Genomic DNA, 18308 nt, shown 5'->3' on the forward strand with positions numbered 1-18308 from the left:
GAACACGTGGCCCCACGTGCCTGAGTGATGTGGGCTTGATAGAGTTCAGGTGCATGTAGTTGAGTAGGATTGAAACCCAGGAGAATGTTTGTAAACATCTTGGTCACGCCCTTACTTTGCCTAGTAGCATCTGCTATAAACTAAAGGCATGGCTGTGGGCGTGGTTGCTGTCTCTCAGAGAAGCAGCGTCCCACTGAGACCCGGCTTTCATTCTCTTGTCTGTCTTTTCTAAGCCTTTCAGCCGCCCCACTCAGGCACATATAGAAAGATCTGCCTCCAGGCTCCCAGGGCGGGTTCCTGCCTCAAACTCCGCCCTTACAGGAAACAGCTCCTGGAAACAGGGGGGAGGGTGCAGCCGTTGCCAAGACAACCCCTGTAGGACTGACTTTCTTCTGCTGGGTCGCTGTTAGTCTGTATGTGATGAACACCACCCATGGTTTTTATATGAGTAGATTTTTTATTTTACTCTATTGTGTGTATTTTTGTTTTTTATTATATTGATATATATTACATTAATTGCTTTTCAGATATTAACTTACATCCCTGAGATAAATTCACTTGGTGTATAATGCTTTTTATATGTTTTTGGATTCAGTTTGCTAGTATTGTGTTGAGGATTTTTGCATCTATATTCGTATCTGTGATTTTCTTGTGATGTATTTGGTTTTGGTATCCAGGTTATCTGCTTGATTTGAAATGCTGGCCTCATAAAATGAGTTCAGAATTGTTCCTTCCTCTTCTATTTTTGGGAAGAGTTTGTGAAGTGTTGGTATTAATTCTTCTTTAAATGTTAGAATTCAGTAATGTACTATAGTCTTCTGGGCCTGAGCTTTTCCTTGTGGATAGTTTTTTAATCCTCACCCAAGGATATGTTTTAGAGAGAGGAAGGGAGAGTGAGAGAGATAGAGGGAAACATCACTGTGAAAGAAACATCAATCAGTTGCCTCTGTACTCACCCTCTGTACATCAGTTGGCGATGTGCCCTGATTAGGAATCGAACCCCCAACTCTTTGTTGTACGGGATGACACTCCAATCAACTTAGCCACCCAACCAGTGCTCTTTGTGGGTAGTTTTTGATATCATATTCAATCTCTTACTTATCCTAGTTCTATTCTAATTATTTCTTGAGTCAGTTTCAATAGTCTGTGTCTTTCTAGAGATTTGTCTATTTCATGATCTAATTTGTTGGCCTATAATTGTTCATAGTATTCCTTTATAATCCTTTTTTTTATTTCTATAAGGTTGGCAGTCATGTCTCCTCTTTCATTTCTGATTCTAATAATTTGAGTCTTCTCTCTTTTTTTCTTTGTCACTCTAGCTAAAAGTGTGTCAATTTTTTTGATATTTTCGAAGAACCAGCTTTTACTGTTTTTCTGTTCTCCATTTTTTAACTTCTGCCCTAATGTTTATTATTTCATTCCATCTGGTTGCTTTAGGTTTAGTTTGTTCTTCTTTTTACAGTGTCTTAAGGTAAAAGGTTAGGTTATGATTTGAGATTTTTCTTCTTGGTAAATTTCCTTATGAGCACAGCTTTGGCTACATCTCATAAGTTTTGGTATGCTGCCTTCATTTTTACTTATCTCAAAGTATTTTTTGATTTTTCTTCTTGTTCTTTGTTATTCCATTGTAGTCATAGTAGTTTATATTATTTCTATTCTTTAAAATTTATTAACATTTGTTTCATGGCATATCATGTGGTCTGTCATGGAGAATGATACAGATCATTGTTAACTATAAGATTTTATTGTAAAAAAAATCTTCTCTGAGTGATTCTTTTTTTTATCGTGTTTCAGATTGTTGTTATAATGAGAGGATTGCCAGGCAGTGGAAAGACACATGTTGCAAAACTTATTCGAGTGAGTATGGAAAAGCCAAAGAGTCAGTTGCTTTTATTAGCTGCTTGTCTTTTTACCAGGCAGCGTTTATCAATACAGAATTTCCCATTTGATCCATTTTTGTTGGCTCATATGGTAGAGGCTGTCCCATATAAATTTTGATCTGCTTAGACAAATATTTTTGCTTCTGTTTGATTTGAAACCACCAGAAGATTGCATATTATTTAGCCACAAGAAGGAACTTTAGTGTAAACATTCATTAATTTATTTCATAAATTCTCTAACTTTCTGAACTATCTGATTCTTAGGATAAGGAGGTAGAATTTGGAGGACCTGCACCCAGAGTTCTAAGCCTGGATGATTACTTCATCACTGAAGTGGAAAAAGAAGAAAAAGATCCAGATTCTGGAAAGAAAGTGAAAAAGAAGGTATGGTTACATCCTAATTCATTAACAATGAAAGGAGAAGTATGGCTTTTTGGGAGAAAAGAAAGAGTTCTCTGTTTTTTTAACACAAACTTGAGTACTCTGGTATGAAGTAATGACTATAAATCTCTCTCTATCCAGATGCTGACCAAAGAAGAGGTGTAGGATGATTCTTTGCTTTTGCTAACTCCATATCTCTTTTGGGGGATCTTAGGTAATGGAATATGAATATGAAGCTGAGATGGAGGAGACCTATCGCACCAGCATGTTCAAAACTTTCAAAAAGACTCTTGATGATGGCTTTTTCCCTTTCATCATCCTGGATGCCATCAATGACAGAGTTAGACATTTTGACCAGTTTTGGAGTGCAGCAAAAACCAAGGGATTTGAGGTAAAGACTTAAAATAATTTTTGAGTACTTTGTGTTATCATGTGAGTGCTGTATTTGTTTGCCTAACCGTTATTCATTCTTTCTTAGGTGTATTTGGCTGAAATGAGTGCAGATAACCAGACTTGTGGCAAGAGAAATATTCATGGAAGAAAGCTTAAAGAAATAAACAAGGTGATTTTTTTAAACATAGAAGGTGTTGTATTTTAAACTTCATTTAGGCTGTCTCATCTCTGGTGTCTGGAATTTCTTGTTTATCCCCTTTACTTTCAAAATATCTTTTCTATCTGCTTTAGTAAATGTTTCTTATCCTTTTCAGCGGTTCTCAACCTGTGGGTCGCGAACAATGAAAATACATCCTGCATATCAGATATTTACATTACGATTCATAACAGTAGCAAAATTACAGTTATGAAGTAGCAACAAAAACAATTTTATGGTTGGGGGTCACCACAACATGAGGAACTGTATTAAAGGGTCACGGCATTAGGAAGGTTGAGAACCACTGAGTGAAAAAGATGGCCTAGCTCTGCCTGGAGCTAGCCTGTTAGACTTCACAACATTAGTTCATTTGTCTTGGATGCTCCTTTGGTCTTTCTTTGAATAGTTTACAGAGATAACTTGATCCTCTGAATCTCTCAATAGATGGCTGATCACTGGGAAACTGCACCTCGTCATATGATGCGTCTGGACATTCGTTCTTTATTGCAAGATGCTGCTATTGAAGAGGTGAGGGTCTTTTGCCTCAAAGGCAGTGCAAAATGACCTTTTCCTTACCCTTTTTACTTTGAAAAAGATTTAAACTACAGAAAAGTTGCACAAATAATATAAGAGCACCTGTACAACTGTGATTGAGATTCATCAGTTATTAATATTTTGCCACATTTTTCTCTATATAGATAATATTCTCCCTCTCCTCCTCATTATTATTACTAGTAGGGGGCCCAGTGCACGAATTCGTGCACCTTGAAAGGAACTGTGGGCCACGAGGCTGCGGTGGGCACCGGGGCAGGTCTTGGCCCATCCTCCGCGCCCCCGCCCGGCCCCTCCCACTGTGGCCCCTGGTCCCCTTTCTGCCAGCAACCTCGCTCCTGCTCCCACACACTGCTGGCACCAGCCCTGCTTGTACCTGCAGATGGTGCGGAGCGATTGGGGCTGGCGCCAGCAGCAGGTGTGAGTTGGGCTGGCGCCAGCAGTGGGTACGAGAGGTGGCTGCCAGCCCCGATCACCCCTCAGGAGCAGGGGAAGGTGGAGAAGCCCTGAGGGGCGATCAGGGCTGGCAGCTGCTGCTCACACCTGCTGACGGCACCGAGCTATCGGTGCTGGCGCCCGGTGATCGGTGCCGGCACCAGATGCCAGCAGTGGGTGCAAGTGGCAGCTCCGGTGCCAGTAGTGGGTGTGAGCGGGACCGGCGCTGGCAGCAGGTGCAAGTGCCAGGCAGGACCGCAGCACATGGGAGCAAAGAATTTTGAGTAACCACCAGAGGCTCGCCCCGATGACAGCCACCAGCGCCCCACCTTGGTCTGGTGCCCCCACTCACCTCCACCATCCTGCCGCGGCTTATGCCCGCCATGTTCTGCGCTCTGCCGCCTGCTGCCGATGCCTGCCGTGTTCTGCGTGTGCCCCCCGGTGGTCAGCGCACGTCATAGTGACCAATTGTTCAGTTATTCCCCCTGTCGGTCTATTTGCATATTAATCTTTTATTGTGGAACCATTTGAGAGTGAAGTTGCAGATCTCATAACCATTCACCCCTCAATATTTCAGTAGGTATCCCAAGAACAAGGGCATTCTCTTACAAAACTAGAAGTCTGAATCACCTCATATAGAGTTCATATTCAGATTTCACCCTATAAATACCTCTCTAATCCATCTCCCCTCTATTTGCATTGCTACCATTCTGGACCAAGCTACTGTCATTTTACTGTTCACTATAACCTTTCTTGCATTTTTAAATTTGGATCATATACATGTTTTACTTGATTAGAAAAATGCTTGCTAAAGGTTCTTAAAGGAAATTTTAGTAATTCATAGGCATTCAAAACAGATAATTATCAACGTAGGACAGATCATTATACTCAGCTTCTTAGGAAATTGTAAAGATAGATATCCCAGAAAAATTAAAGGCAGGAATATTATTGCCTTTTATCAGTGTATTTTGAAGTTTAGGGTGTTAAAAATTAATTAGTATGTAACAGTGAGTCTGTGCTGTCTCTCTCTGGGCAACTGTGTTCATTTCAGATCTCAATGAGGGAATCAACATTTTCTTAAATGTTAACTCAGTCTTTTTTTTATTATGATTATTGGGGTGGTGTAGGTAGAGATGGAAGATTTTGATGCAAATATTGAAGAACAGAAGGAAGAAAAGAAAGATGCAGAAGAAGAGGAAAACGAACTGGTAGGAGACAGACCAACCACTTTGAACAAAGTGTCTTTTTATTAAAATTCTTAGGTGTTTAAATTCAGATTAATGGTCAGATTATTACTGTTGATGTGCACCTTAGTGGTAGAAGTTTCCATAATCATCTTCAAGGAAACTTCTGGATATTTTTTTTTTCCTGCTCAAAAGAACCCTCTACTGTGTTATTACAAGAAAATTTTAAGAATGCTAAGAAACTTACCTTGTATTCATTCATCTATTTGTGGGTGGCTTTAGGGGAGTATACGTTTTAAGAAAATCAATTACAGATCAAAGGGTATTCTTGCACTTCAGCAGATATCTGGTACAGACTACCCCATATGCATAATTTTCTCTTCTTTGCTGTAAGATCTCAAAATTGAGTTTCTGTCAACTGAGGCAGAAAACTTATTGAAGGAGGAGGCAGAGGGTTGCCATAGACTGCTGGATTTGTTCTTCTGCATTTTATGCTGTTAAGTGATGGGGGAAATCATTTGACTATGCAGGCAATGCATTTTGCTTAGGCTGATTAGAGACTTACATAGTGTGAGTTCAAAGTTACTGTGTATCTCCTGTAAATGCTTTTGATCATACGTCTTAGAGATGTTTGCCTTACTCTGTCATCATGAATATGTGACCTATAGAGTTATGTTACTTTTCTGTGTTTGGTAAATGAGGTACAGAGATTAGTGATGCCTTGGAATAGTGTTGCTTTTTAAATTCAAAGTATTATTTGTTTACTTAATATTTCAGCCCTTGCTAAAACTGCTTCTCATATTCTTCTGAAAATATACAAAGCAAGAACCATCATTATTCCTACCTCCCAGAGAATACAGGCTCTTTAAAGAGTGGTCCTATTAAACCCATGTCTGATATAGGGGACTCTGGATAGAAACTGTGTGTTTATATAGAGATGGTGCCTCTACGTTTCTAGATTTCATATGTGGATTAAAAAATAAGCTTTAAAGTTAATGGCATTTGAGTCTCAGTTTTTCTTTTCTTTAAATAAAGTATTTTTCTTAATTAAGTTGTATTTTGGCATATATGAGCTAAAATGTAGGCAGGAAACTCACTTAAAGGTCCACGCTGTTCTGGAATATGGCTGTTGACCTCATTAGCTACTTGCAGCGTGTGTACTAGCAAGTGATTGTGTGAGAAGTCTGTAATGTTAGCTTTCTGAAGGTCCATTTTTCTTTTGTGGAGATTCACTTCAGGATTTGGTTCATAACATCTGATTAGCTTAGGTATAGGTCAAAATGTAGAACTTTTAATTTTTAAAAATAAAACATTTATTTTACTGTAACACTACATTTTTATATCAGAAAGCTGGCAAGGAAGCCTTAGGACTCTACCCTGCTGGACTATCTCTTTTATTTCCAAGTGGCTTAACATTTTAAGTGAGAAGATGTTGTTTTAAGTAAGAACAGGGTGTGGTTCCAGCAGGGAGAAATTAATATATTTGTTTTGCTTATCTTTGTTATAAAACTTCTCTTAGCCCACTCAAAAATTCAGATTTCAGATCTTCTACTATTGGGTTTTATTCCAAGAGTAAAAGATTCTAATATACTTATTTTGCTTATCTCTGTTATAAAACTTCTCTTAACCCATTCAAAAAGGCAGAGTCCAGATCTTCTACTACTGGGTTTTATTCCAAGAGTAAAAGATTCTTGGTAAATTTTAACCAAAGGGTTAAGAGCAAATCTCATGTCATTCATACCATTTTATTGAAATTCTCAATAAACTTTGCATTTTGTACTATGTACTTATTGATTACTATAGCTGGGTGAAAGCCAAACTTTTCTTGTTAAGAGAATTTGGGGGCGGGGAAGAGAGATCATTGGTTTGATATTTTGCCTTCATTAGTGCTTCAGTGAATATAGTAGATGTGACTCAGAATTTATAATTATTGTAATGATGCTTAAGGTTTTCAGATGATTTTTAAGGTATAACTTGTACAAATTTCATCAATACTTAATTAACTTCTAACACCATCACTTCAGCATAGTTTTGTCTTGGTTTGTTCTTAAAATGTATTTGAAAAAGATGATATAATTTATAAACCTGAAATACTGTCTAATGAGTTGAAATTGAATTATTCATTTGGCTTAAAGACTAGAAATGTATAAGACCTGTAGGTTTCCTGGAAGAATGATTGATGCTCTATTAAACTCTTACACAGATATTACTGTCATGAAATGTTCAACATACTTTGCAACTTATCTACCTGTGTGTTAGTCTATATTATGAAATTACCTGTGTGTCAGTCTATATTATGAAATTGAACATTCCCAATAGTCAAGAGATATATTGATTCTTAAATGATGCTGACACCTTTGTTGAATCTGTTCTATATTATTATAAGTCCTAGTACTTAAGTTCTATATGTTAGGGTCTAATAGAGAACAGAGTCCAAATGAAGGAAAAGGGGAATCATAGTAAATTACATGGGAAAAGCATACATTTACTTGCCAGGTTATAAACTGAAAGGATTACTACATAGTTATATAGGTACATTGGGAAATTTGAAAATCTTACGGGACTTTGTTTGAAATAAACCAACCCATCATTTATTAAATAAGACGTAAATTGCCTGTGGAAGTTTCTGGTTTTTCAGGTAATAGGAAAATGTAATTTTAGGAGACATGAGAAATAATCATCAGTTTCCAGATTACAAAAAAGAAATGCTCTGAAGTCGATTCAGTAAAATTAACCTTTGTAAGATCTACTGCTAAATGGATGGAGTCATTTAAAAATTAAGTTGAACTTCATAGTTGTGTTCAGTGATACCAAGTTTTCTCTTTTCTTTTGAATATTTAAAATTATGCTGGACTATAAAGTAACTATCTTGAAAAACACTCTGGACCTCATGCCTACTATCACTTTAGAATAGCAATTGAATTGAGCAAATAACCTAGCTAGTATTAGAAATCCTCTGCTACTCTGAATGATATTAATATTAGCACAGTAACTACCATACATTCTCACCATATTTACTATACAGCTGTTGTTCAGACTACAGTTGTGTGTCCTGAACTGGAGCTGCCTCTAAGCACCTTCATGATACTATTCTGAAGTGACTACTCTGAAATCTGGGCACTGCAGATTTATGAATTTGGAAATTCAGTTTCTTCAAAGATAATGAGATTGTGTTTTCCCTAAAGATATATTTATAACTAGTGAGTGGAAGCTGAATCCATTCCCAATTTTAATGCTTTTCCAGTTCAAAAGTGATATGCATGTATGTGTCTCTTTCTAACCCTTCGAGCTTCTCTCTGTGTACAATTTAGGGTTACATTCCGAAAAGCAAATGGGAGATGGACACATCTGAGGCAAAGCTAGGTGGGTATTTCCTTTTTCCTGTTTTTATATGTGATACCTGATGGTAATGGTCATAGATCTTTCTGCTTAAGAAGAACAGATTCCCCAAAAGTTCTGCTTAAACCAAGCTTTTGGCCTACCTTACATCCTCAGTCTGTTTTGCTAGCTTTCATAACTAGTTTAACTAGTTTTATCTTGTGACAGAGTGAAAGAAGAGCATTTTAAAGGAACTACCTTCAATACAACTTAAAGTTTTTAGAGTAAGTGGAGATAAGTCATAAATGTAGTAACAAAATACTGTCACTTCGGAAATTCATTCTTTAATATTAATCAGAAATGTTAGTGCCGATGAGATTTCTGCTTTTCTAAAAGAGTATTTAACTGCAGCCCAACGTTGAACCAGATTATGAACACTTTATGTAGTAATAATAGTAAGAATAAATAGCGAAACTTAAAAATTAATTAATTAAAGGGCAGTTATTTTCCTTATATAATAAATTAGAGTTTCTAGATGGGGAGCGGTAGACATATAATTTAGGTCTTTGAAGAGCCTGCTTTATAAGATTCCACTTCTATTTTCCTTCAACTTGCCTTTAGTGCTAGATTACAAGGTTAACTGGTTAAAATGTTTATCTGAATCAAAAATTGGAGTTGCTTAGTGTGAGGTTATCTGCCAACAGAAAATCATGCATATCCACTGGATTTTCCTCCACTATTTCAAAACATTTTTTTCAGGGTTCTTTGTTTTTGTTTTTACCTTACTTAAAGAGAACCATTTAACATGTGGATTAAGATATGACAATAAATAAGAAAGTGTGATAAGGACTTTTTGAGAAGATTGACCTTACCAGTGTATGAAGTATGGTTGTCGGTCTTCATGTTTCTCTTCCTGGTTATCATGCTATTATTGCAGAACTAAAGTAACTATCTAAAGATCATAAAATCATAGAATAAATTTGAGTCATTTAGCTGCTTCACTGTTTGGGGCACATTGTGTTTCTGACATAAGAGGGTGTCCATTTTACATACAATCTCATAGGCTATGCCTTTTATTTTGCCCAACTGATGACATTTGCAATTGATGTTGACCAGATCCTATGTCAAAAGATAATTCCATAAACTGTAGTATTACTGTATTATTGGGATAGTTACTTTGTGTAAAATCTAGAATTTTTTCCTAATGTATGTCATGTGAAAATTGTATGTGGTTACTGACTTATTCTTCCACTAGTCTTCCCTCTGTGGGAAATCTTAATAACCATCTATCTCCTTTTCTAAACTTTTAAAGCATTTATAAGTGTTTAGATGCTATTAAATATGTAGGAAAATAATAATAATCACAACTTACTTTTAATAATAATAATAATGCTTTAGATCTCCTTATTTTGACAGTAGATTAAGAATGTTGGAAGTTCTGTGTTTTTAGGATAACCTGTAAGACTATAAAGATCATGTCCCTCTTTTTTGGTTCTCTAAATAGTGTTTATATTTGAGGGCAAAGAGAAATCATAAAGAGACAAAGGGATTGTAAAGGCGATAAATATTTTAAATGAGCATGTAACCAGAGGCCTTAAACTTGAACCCATCTATTTTCTGTTTTCCTTCCTAATTTTTAAAGAGAAAGGAAAATGGAATTTAGTAATGATTCAAGAAAATATGCTGTTGCCCAGTCCATGTGGCTCCTGTGAACTGGGAGGTCAGGGTTCGATTCCGGTTCGTTTCCTGGTGAGGGCACATGCCCGGGTTGCAGGCTTGGTCCCCAGTGGGGGGGATGCAGGAGGCAGCTGATCAATTATTCACTCTCATCATTGATGTTTCTAATTCTCTCTCCCTCTCCCTTCCTCTCTGAAATCAATAAAAATATATTTTAAAAAATAAAAAGAAAATATGTTATTAATCTTGGTATTGATTTCTAGAAAAAATTCTGGCCTGTCTACCATTTGCTTCTCAGAAAATACATTTTATACATTTATACAAATTCAGTCCATTTTAAAGACAAAATGTTACACAGTGAATTCCAGAAATGGATTTGTTAAATAAACCATTTCAATTAAAGGCACTGAAGATCTAGTAATGAATCTAGAAAATAAATTCTAACATATTTGCAGTTGAGTTTTTATTTATTTTTAATAAGAGTGACATTGACGTTTCATGTAATGACTTGCTTCTTGCACCACCTTGTTATCTTGAGACATAATCTACCTGTGGAGGAAGACCAATTGAGTGTGAGCATTCTTGAGAGTGCTTGCTTCTTTGAGATAGGCCCATGGAACCAACTGAAAAGAAGATTCTTCTCTAAAATATGAAGATCTTTGAGAATTAGCCTATTTATGTTGCCTTCCTTAACATAACAAATTCAGTAAATTTGATTACCAGGTATAATCTTTTCTTTTGAGTACTTTACCAACATTCTTATGTTACTCTTGGTAACTTGATAAAACTGACTGGAAACATTAAACTTTAGCAGTGTCGCATTGAGCCAGAAGAGCTGAATTTGTAACTGGGAATTTTGATTCACAAATGAGTCAGCCAATGAGAAAATACTCATCTAAAATCTTTCAAGGAGTGTGTTAAATCTCATTGCAGACTCTTGATCTGTGTTCATTAAGTACAGCATACAGTTCAGCTTCTGTTTGAGTGTTGCAAATTAGAAGTGGTGTAATTTTAGAAACATTCAGAACTGGCCTGCACTACATCTGGCCTGAGTATCATAAAGTTGTTGAAAACTGTGTCTCCTCTTCAGTCACACCTGACTCCTTTGCATCTGAGACCCAGGCACCCTAATGCACATCAGATGCTGGAATTTAGCCTGGAAGCTACTTAAGTTCCAATGACATGATTTAGGTTTCTGCATATCAAGTCCTTTTGCTTTTCTCATCTCCGTCATTTGTCTCTGCTTATGAGTTATTATGTGTTAGCCTTCTATGTGTCAGGAAGTTTCATCTCTTCGCAATTGGAGTGCAATTATGATTTGAATAAGCACATAACCCTTGTATGGTTCACTATAAACAAATGTTCAGGAGCATCATTTATTTGGAAAATACATAGGTGTATCTAAATTTTTTTTTGTTGCTCTATAATAATATATACTGTCTTGAAGATGTGGTAAAATTCTGTGACCAGTCAGGTTGGATATTTAAACCTTCATCTTCATATTAAATTTCATCTTTTGAAACTCAAACCTCTGAAAATCATAAGTAATGAGTGTATTGGACACCAGTTGTCTTCTGTAACTAAAGCCCCAGATTCCTCTCCCCTCGCCTTATGCCATACATGTGTGTTTGGGTTTCCAGGAAGCCATGTGGAAGAGAGATGAACTTTCTTCACCCCAAGAAAGAAACTTTAAACATGTTGTGCACGATCAGATTTCAAATTAAACATGACAAACAAGGGTGTTCAGACTAGACTACATATTCTGAACTCCCATGTTGCAAATGGAGAAGGCCTGGTCTGTCACGCCTGTCGTGTACATAGTGTAAGAGAAAACGTTCTTGCAATTTTCACACTGTCCTGCATTGCTGCTTGGCCATGCTTATTCTTGGTATTGATACGTGAAACTTTCCTTTGAAGTACGTTAATGTCAAAGTTGATCTTATTAAGTTTGGAAATCCTTTGGAGTTCATTTAATAAAAAGTGTATGAGAGCTTCCTACTCTTCTGGTTATACTCTACACTGTTGAACTGAGAACAGTTTTATGGTTTGTGGGACTTTATTGGTTTTCTAATACTTTGTCCCTGTATAATCGAAGGGTCACTTCTTTAAGATCCTGTATAATATGGCCTGTCAGATACATGTGGATAGAGCCATTTGGTACAACATGTGATTTACAGAGGTTAAGAGACTATTTCTGTTTAACTCATCCATGTAAAAAATTTCCAAAGTAATATGATAAAAATTTCCTGAGTTTTGTAAAGTGTTGTAGTTTGCCTTGCTGGTTTTTTAAATACTATTACTTTTATGGGGGAGACGTTTAGGAAATAAAGCTTTGCCAAGTATGCAAAATCTTACTGGTTTTTGTAGCCTGTATGGTATGGTTCAGTTAGTTGTGTGTGAAACTTTTACATTTGAAGCATAAACTCACCCTCTCTCCTGCCACTGCTTCCATTGTACTTTTCATATCAAGTTCTCTCCAACTTGACGCCTAACAGCTTTCTCTTATATACACTCTGCACCCTTTATGGAGTCTAATGAAGTGTAAATATTGAGTGTTCTGAAGTATTTAGGTTTTCCTTTATTGACCTGCTTAATAATAGTGTGTTTATGTAACTACAAATGATTCAAAAGTTTAGTGCTTCAAAGTAACTAAAATATATAACTCTTAATATTTCACATGTAGAAATCAAAATCAGTATTAACCAATAAAAAAGATCACACACACAAACAAAAGACCACACATTTTCATCGTGTGTTCTTCTTGAAGACACCTAAACTTGTATCTCATAATTTCTGAATCAGCAATCCCTATCATTTAATTGATTACACTTTGGGAGCCTTGAAAAAGATTGAGGATTCAGAAAGAAAATTCAGGTCTGGTCACTTTGGCTGACTAGCCCTTTGCTTCAAAATGGTCAACAGTACTACATGGTATAACCAAAGAAAGTGGTGATTTGTGCAGTCAACTTACTGAGAAACAATAACTCATGGTGAATCTTCTCACAGAGGTCAAAATCCCAAGAAACTGTTCATCTAAAACTTTTTTTAAAACATTAGCTTGGCTCATTAAGTTTTTGGTAGTACTTTTCATATGACACAGTATCACACATGATTGCAGATCAAATGGGTGGTATTAATATTGTGTTAAAGAAAAAAGAATGGAAGAAAAAAATTTTTTTAAATCCAACTTTGTGTTTTCCTTGAACATCAGAGCTGAAGTGTTGTGTTGGGGCAGAGGGTGGGGTGGAGGACAAGGAAGCCATGAGACAAGTGCCTTTCTTGCTCTGCCCGTATTTGTTACTTAAACTAACATCATGTAATGGCTACCAGTATGAACATCAAATAAATAATGGAAATTGCACAGACCTTGATATTATCTCAGCTGAGAAGATAGTTTGGATCTTCAAGTAATGCTGCTCTCAGAAATCTGGATGTGCCCTCTGACAGTGTTCCAGCCTTCTTTTCCCTTGTTTGTGTGTCATGCGCAAACTCACACTCTTCCTTAATGCTGCGGCTCTGTGTTTGTCCCTCAGACAAGTTGGATGGCTTGAGAACTGGTACTAAAAGGAAACGTGACTGGGAGGCAATTGCCAGCAGAATGGAGGATTATCTTCAGCTCCCTGATGATTATGATACTCGTGCTTCTGAGCCTGGGAAGAAGAGGGTAAGAGACTTTGTCACTAATTGCCAACAGATAAAGGGCCCTTTTGGGCATCTGGTTTTTGAAAGTTATAAACATGAATGCTATTTTTGTTTCAATATATTTTTATTGATTTCAGAGAGGAAGGGAGAGGAAGACAGAGATAGAAACATCAGCGATGAGAGGGAACCATTGATTGGCTGCCTCTTGCACGTTGGACTGAGCCGGTAACCCAGGCATGTGCCCTTGACAGGAATCGAACCTGGGACCCTGGGGTCTGCAGGCTGATACTCTGTCCACTGAGCAAAACCGGCCAGGGCTGAATGCTATTTTTTTTATAGCAATGTAGTTTATTCTATATCATATTACACGTCAGAAAAATGAGTCAGATTTTACAAATTAGCAGCTCAAAATGTACACATAACTTAAAAATGGAGAACAGACGTGACTAGCATGTTGTCAACCTTAGAGGACTTTGGCGTGGCCCCTTGTGCCATTTTGTCGTGGGGCAAAAGAGCCAGGTGCAGAGAAATGTGTTAAAGAGAACTTATGGGACTTCTTAATGGATTAGCTGTAGAGAGTCCAGTAGTGGATAGAATCAGGGGTGGCTCTTCTGGTTCTGTCCATAAGCACTTCCATGTATGTGGTGCCATTTACTGAATTGGAGAAAAACTGGAAGAGCCATAAGTTTGAGAGTCAAAAGTGGTAAGTTCAGTGAGGGACCAATTAAGTTAGAAATGATAATAGGACTCGGGACTCCAAAATTTAGAAGTTCAGGTAGAGGTAAATGTTTCAAGAAGTAAAGAGTAGTCCATCATTAAATGATACAAAGAAGACAGGTACATTGGGAACAGAGAAATAGCCGTTGAATTTGGCACATGAAGATCACTGATGATTGATCAATAATCAATCAAATTTTCTTTGAGAGTTGAAGGACAGAAGCCAGTTTGGAGCACATTGAAGAAGGAATAGGAAATGAAGAAGTACAGACAGCAAATGTAGACAACTTTTTTTTTTATGTATATATTTTTATTGATTTCAGGGAGGAAGAGAGAAGGAGGGGGAGAGATAGAAACATCAGTGATGAGAGAGAATCATTGCTCAGCTGCCTCCTGCATGTCCCCTTCGGGGATGGAGCCCACAATCCCGGGCAGGTGCCCTGACTGGGAATGGAATCATGACCTCCTGATTCATTGGTCAACCACACCCGGCCAGGCTAGAAAACTTTTTTGAAGAAGGTTTGTTATAAAGGGGAGCAGAGAAATTAAGTTGGATAAGTCTTCCACATAGATATCAAATTCAGTAAAAGTGATATTTGTGAATATTCTTCAAAAAAAAGTAACAAAGCAAAAGGGATCATATTATATAGAGGCCTGGTGCATGAATTTGTGCACGGGTGGGGGCCGGGCCGGTGAGGAGAGGGGGGAACGCGGGAGGTTGGGGGGGCTCGATTGGGACCCCGATTGGGCCGGTTGGCCACCATAGTGCACATCATAGCGGCCAGTTCCGGTAGTTCTGTTGTTTGGCTTTTGTATATATAGATGATCTGCATAAGCCTTTTCCAGCGAATCTGTCCATCTTTCTATATAAGTACCTACTTAAATGGTTTCCTTGCATGCCATTTTTGGTTGTACAGTCAATCATTTATCCAGTCCCTTGTTGGTAGATACTTATGCTGTTTTCATTTTATTGCTAATATAAATACTATGGTGAAAGTCGTGGAGTATATGTCTTGGTATCTCTTTGAAAGTATTTCCCTAGATTTTTAGCACTAAAATTGCAAGCTCATAGAGTGAGATTTATCATTTCTGAAAGAAATTGTAAGATTGTTTTCCAGAAAGGTTACATCTATTTATACACCCTCGTGTCAGTAAATGCCTATTTTTCCATACTTGCCCCTGCAGTGCTGTTATCAAACTTTTCACAATCTGATAAGTGAAAAAAGGTACCTCATTTTACATTTCTTTACATAAGAATGAGGTTGTGTATCATTTCTTTATACATCATTGCTTTTTTATGAATTTCCTCAGTACTTTACTAGTGAAAGAACACTTATTGTAAGAGAATAAAACTTCATTATGGTAGATGCCATTACAGAGAACTCCAGGTTTCGAAGCTCTTTCACATACTTCATAGTCCCTATCCCCTGCCCCAACCCACCCCCTTTGTCTACGTAGCTTGAGGAGTTGGGGAAGGGAGATCTGATTAATGGCCTTCTTTATGTGCTCAGCTCCACCCAGGAACTACTTGTATTGACACCTCTTATTCCACTTTTAAGGTTGGGGCAACAGAATAAAAATAACTCTTCTTGGGAATGATAATTTGGTGTAGTTCTGGTAACAAATAATCTCAAATGAGAAATATTTTTTTCTATTTTTCTTTAAAGTGGCTCCACTTGAACTCCACCCCTGCCTCACACCCTCATTTCAAATAGTTTTAACTCCCAAACCACTCATCAAAATCAACATCAGAGCACCAGGAGATCTTACAGGTAGCAAGGAATACAGAATTCATTGTTCATTCCTTTCCTGGGCTCTCTTGATTTCTATAACTCAGCTTTTTACAAATACCAGGCAGGTTCCTGGGATTAACTTCCACTATAAGAAAAGATCATTTAGTAGAATTGACCACATTAGGATTTTACCAAAATGGTAAGGTTATAAAATGTAATTTATTTTTTAAAAGTTTCTCTTGCTTAATTGGGTATAAAATGGTAGCTCAAGTGGACTTTCAGTTTGTTTCTTTGATGACTGCGGAAGATGAACATATCCCTTATTTTATTTGCTGAACTCACTCATTTTAGAAATATTTTTAGTGACAGTGGATGAAATATACATACCTCCAAATTTTCAGTGTTAACGTTTTTCTGTTAATAGTTAAGATAAATGGCCAAAAAATTGAGACTGTAAATCTCAATAACAGTACCTCTAGGAGGGACACTGACATTTAAGAAGCCATTTCTAGCTGAAAGTCATTATTCTATAGGCACTGCCCAGAGATGCCACAGAAGAGTAGACAGAGCTAGCTTCAGAGGAACCTGTGTGCTTGATTTTATTCTGTAGGGGAAGGATTCAAAGCAGATGAGAGTTACAACTGTGTCTTTTAAGGAGAGCACTCTAGCAGAATGGATTGAGGGAGTGAGAATGCAGGTTAGTGCTTGCTTTAGGTTAAACAAAAAACAACAACAACAGGTCAGTAAATGAGTTACAGGAGTTGGAAGGAACAGGACTGAGCTGAAAGCTGAACTGTTTGGGAGCTGCAATGGTGAGGACTTGGTGATTAACTAGAGAGTTCTTTCTGTAACATAAGAATTTGCCTTTTTCCAATTCTTCCAGTTAATTTCTAATTTTTTAAACTGGCTTCATGTTAGTTATCCTATCTCTTAAAATACCCAGAGATGGGAAAGGCCTTTTGCATATTTATTTTTCCTAAAGCCCAGCCTAATGCTGTGTTCTTTCCAGGTGAGATGGGCAGACCTGGAGGAAAAGAAGGACGCAGATAGGAAAAGGGCCATAGGTTTTGTGGTCGGACAGACTGATTGGGAGAAGATCACAGATGAAAGTGGTCACCTGGCTGAAAAAGCCCTCAATCGAACCAAATATATATGAGACTTTGTTTCCAAACGAAGTCATTGTTCCTTAAGGTAAGGATACATAGTCATACAAGTCCTGCTGTGTGGTTGATGAAGGGTTTGAGATAAAGTAGACAGCATGCTTTGTTAAAAATGCTTCTGTATTGAGTAAGTATATTCCAGCTACCAACATTTATAAAACATTATTCTAAAAGGAAGTATGCATTCTGTAGATTTGTGAAGGAGTGGAGCACTGAAATACTAAGGTCTACTGAATTTCCCTGGCGTGACAGCCTTTTCTTTTCCTTCCAGATGGTTCGCTTTGAGGTGATCTGAAGCCAAGGCTTCCTGGAGCTTCGTTGTGTGTCACCTTGCTTCCACGGTTCAGTTTTTGTTTTGTTTCTACTGCTTTAGTTTTTTAAAGTTCTTCAGTGTCCCCAAGAGGTATTAGGATCTTGCTGTACCTAAGCAAGATATTAATTTTTTAAATAAACTATTGGGGAGGGTGGGAGTAATAGCTTAACTGCTGGAAGCAGGTGGGGATCTGCTGGAGGATTCTGACAGAAAATATTTTCTCCACTGTACAATGTCACGGACTATCTCTATCATCGTTGCTTTGTGGCTGTTTTTGTTTTTTACTGTATGTAACTGGTAGCTGATTGTACTAGGATTAAAAACAATAAACTTTCATGATAAAGCCAATGAGCTTCATGGGCTGTACAGCATGGGTCCCTTTCTCTTGTCTTCTTAATTTTATGTTTATTGCTTTTTTAAATGGTGTGTTCCAATTACATGCTAGCCAAACATCCACAAACCTCTTCCCCATTGAATATTAAATAGCTCAGTGATTCCATGGTACATGCTGTAACACAAGGCTCAATGATGTTCAAAACACTCACCTTTGTTTTATTGCTGGTTTCTTTATCTGAATATCGCAGAGACTAGTACAGACAATTTCAAATATTCACCTGTTCCCTGGAGTACATCTGTTCTGTCACATGATGTTTTATTATTTTAGTTTTTGATCATCTCTTTGTCCCTCCCTCTTTCCTGCTCTCCCTCTTTTTACTTTCTCCCTTGA

The 18308-nt window shown here is 37.3% G+C and overlaps 1 protein-coding gene across 1 annotated transcript in view; it reads left to right on the top strand.

Annotated features, from left to right (window-relative positions):
• LOC102252177 (YLP motif-containing protein 1) overlaps positions 1-17956 on the top strand; it is a 55871-nt gene extending 37915 nt beyond the window's left edge. The window contains exons 12-21 of the mRNA XM_014531167.1: positions 1795-1857; positions 2145-2264; positions 2476-2652; positions 2740-2823; positions 3295-3378; positions 4965-5045; positions 8333-8384; positions 13550-13680; positions 17118-17299; positions 17540-17956. Of these exons, the coding sequence (XP_014386653.1) occupies positions 1795-1857; positions 2145-2264; positions 2476-2652; positions 2740-2823; positions 3295-3378; positions 4965-5045; positions 8333-8384; positions 13550-13680; positions 17118-17264 (939 nt within the window). The 3' untranslated portion in view covers positions 17265-17299; positions 17540-17956. The remainder of the gene's footprint in view (positions 1-1794; positions 1858-2144; positions 2265-2475; positions 2653-2739; positions 2824-3294; positions 3379-4964; positions 5046-8332; positions 8385-13549; positions 13681-17117; positions 17300-17539) is intronic.
• Positions 17957-18308: the final 352 nt, after the last annotated feature.

This window comes from Myotis brandtii, unplaced genomic scaffold (genome assembly GCF_000412655.1).
Source record: "Myotis brandtii unplaced genomic scaffold, ASM41265v1 scaffold793, whole genome shotgun sequence".
Classification (NCBI taxonomy): domain Eukaryota; kingdom Metazoa; phylum Chordata; class Mammalia; order Chiroptera; family Vespertilionidae; genus Myotis; species Myotis brandtii.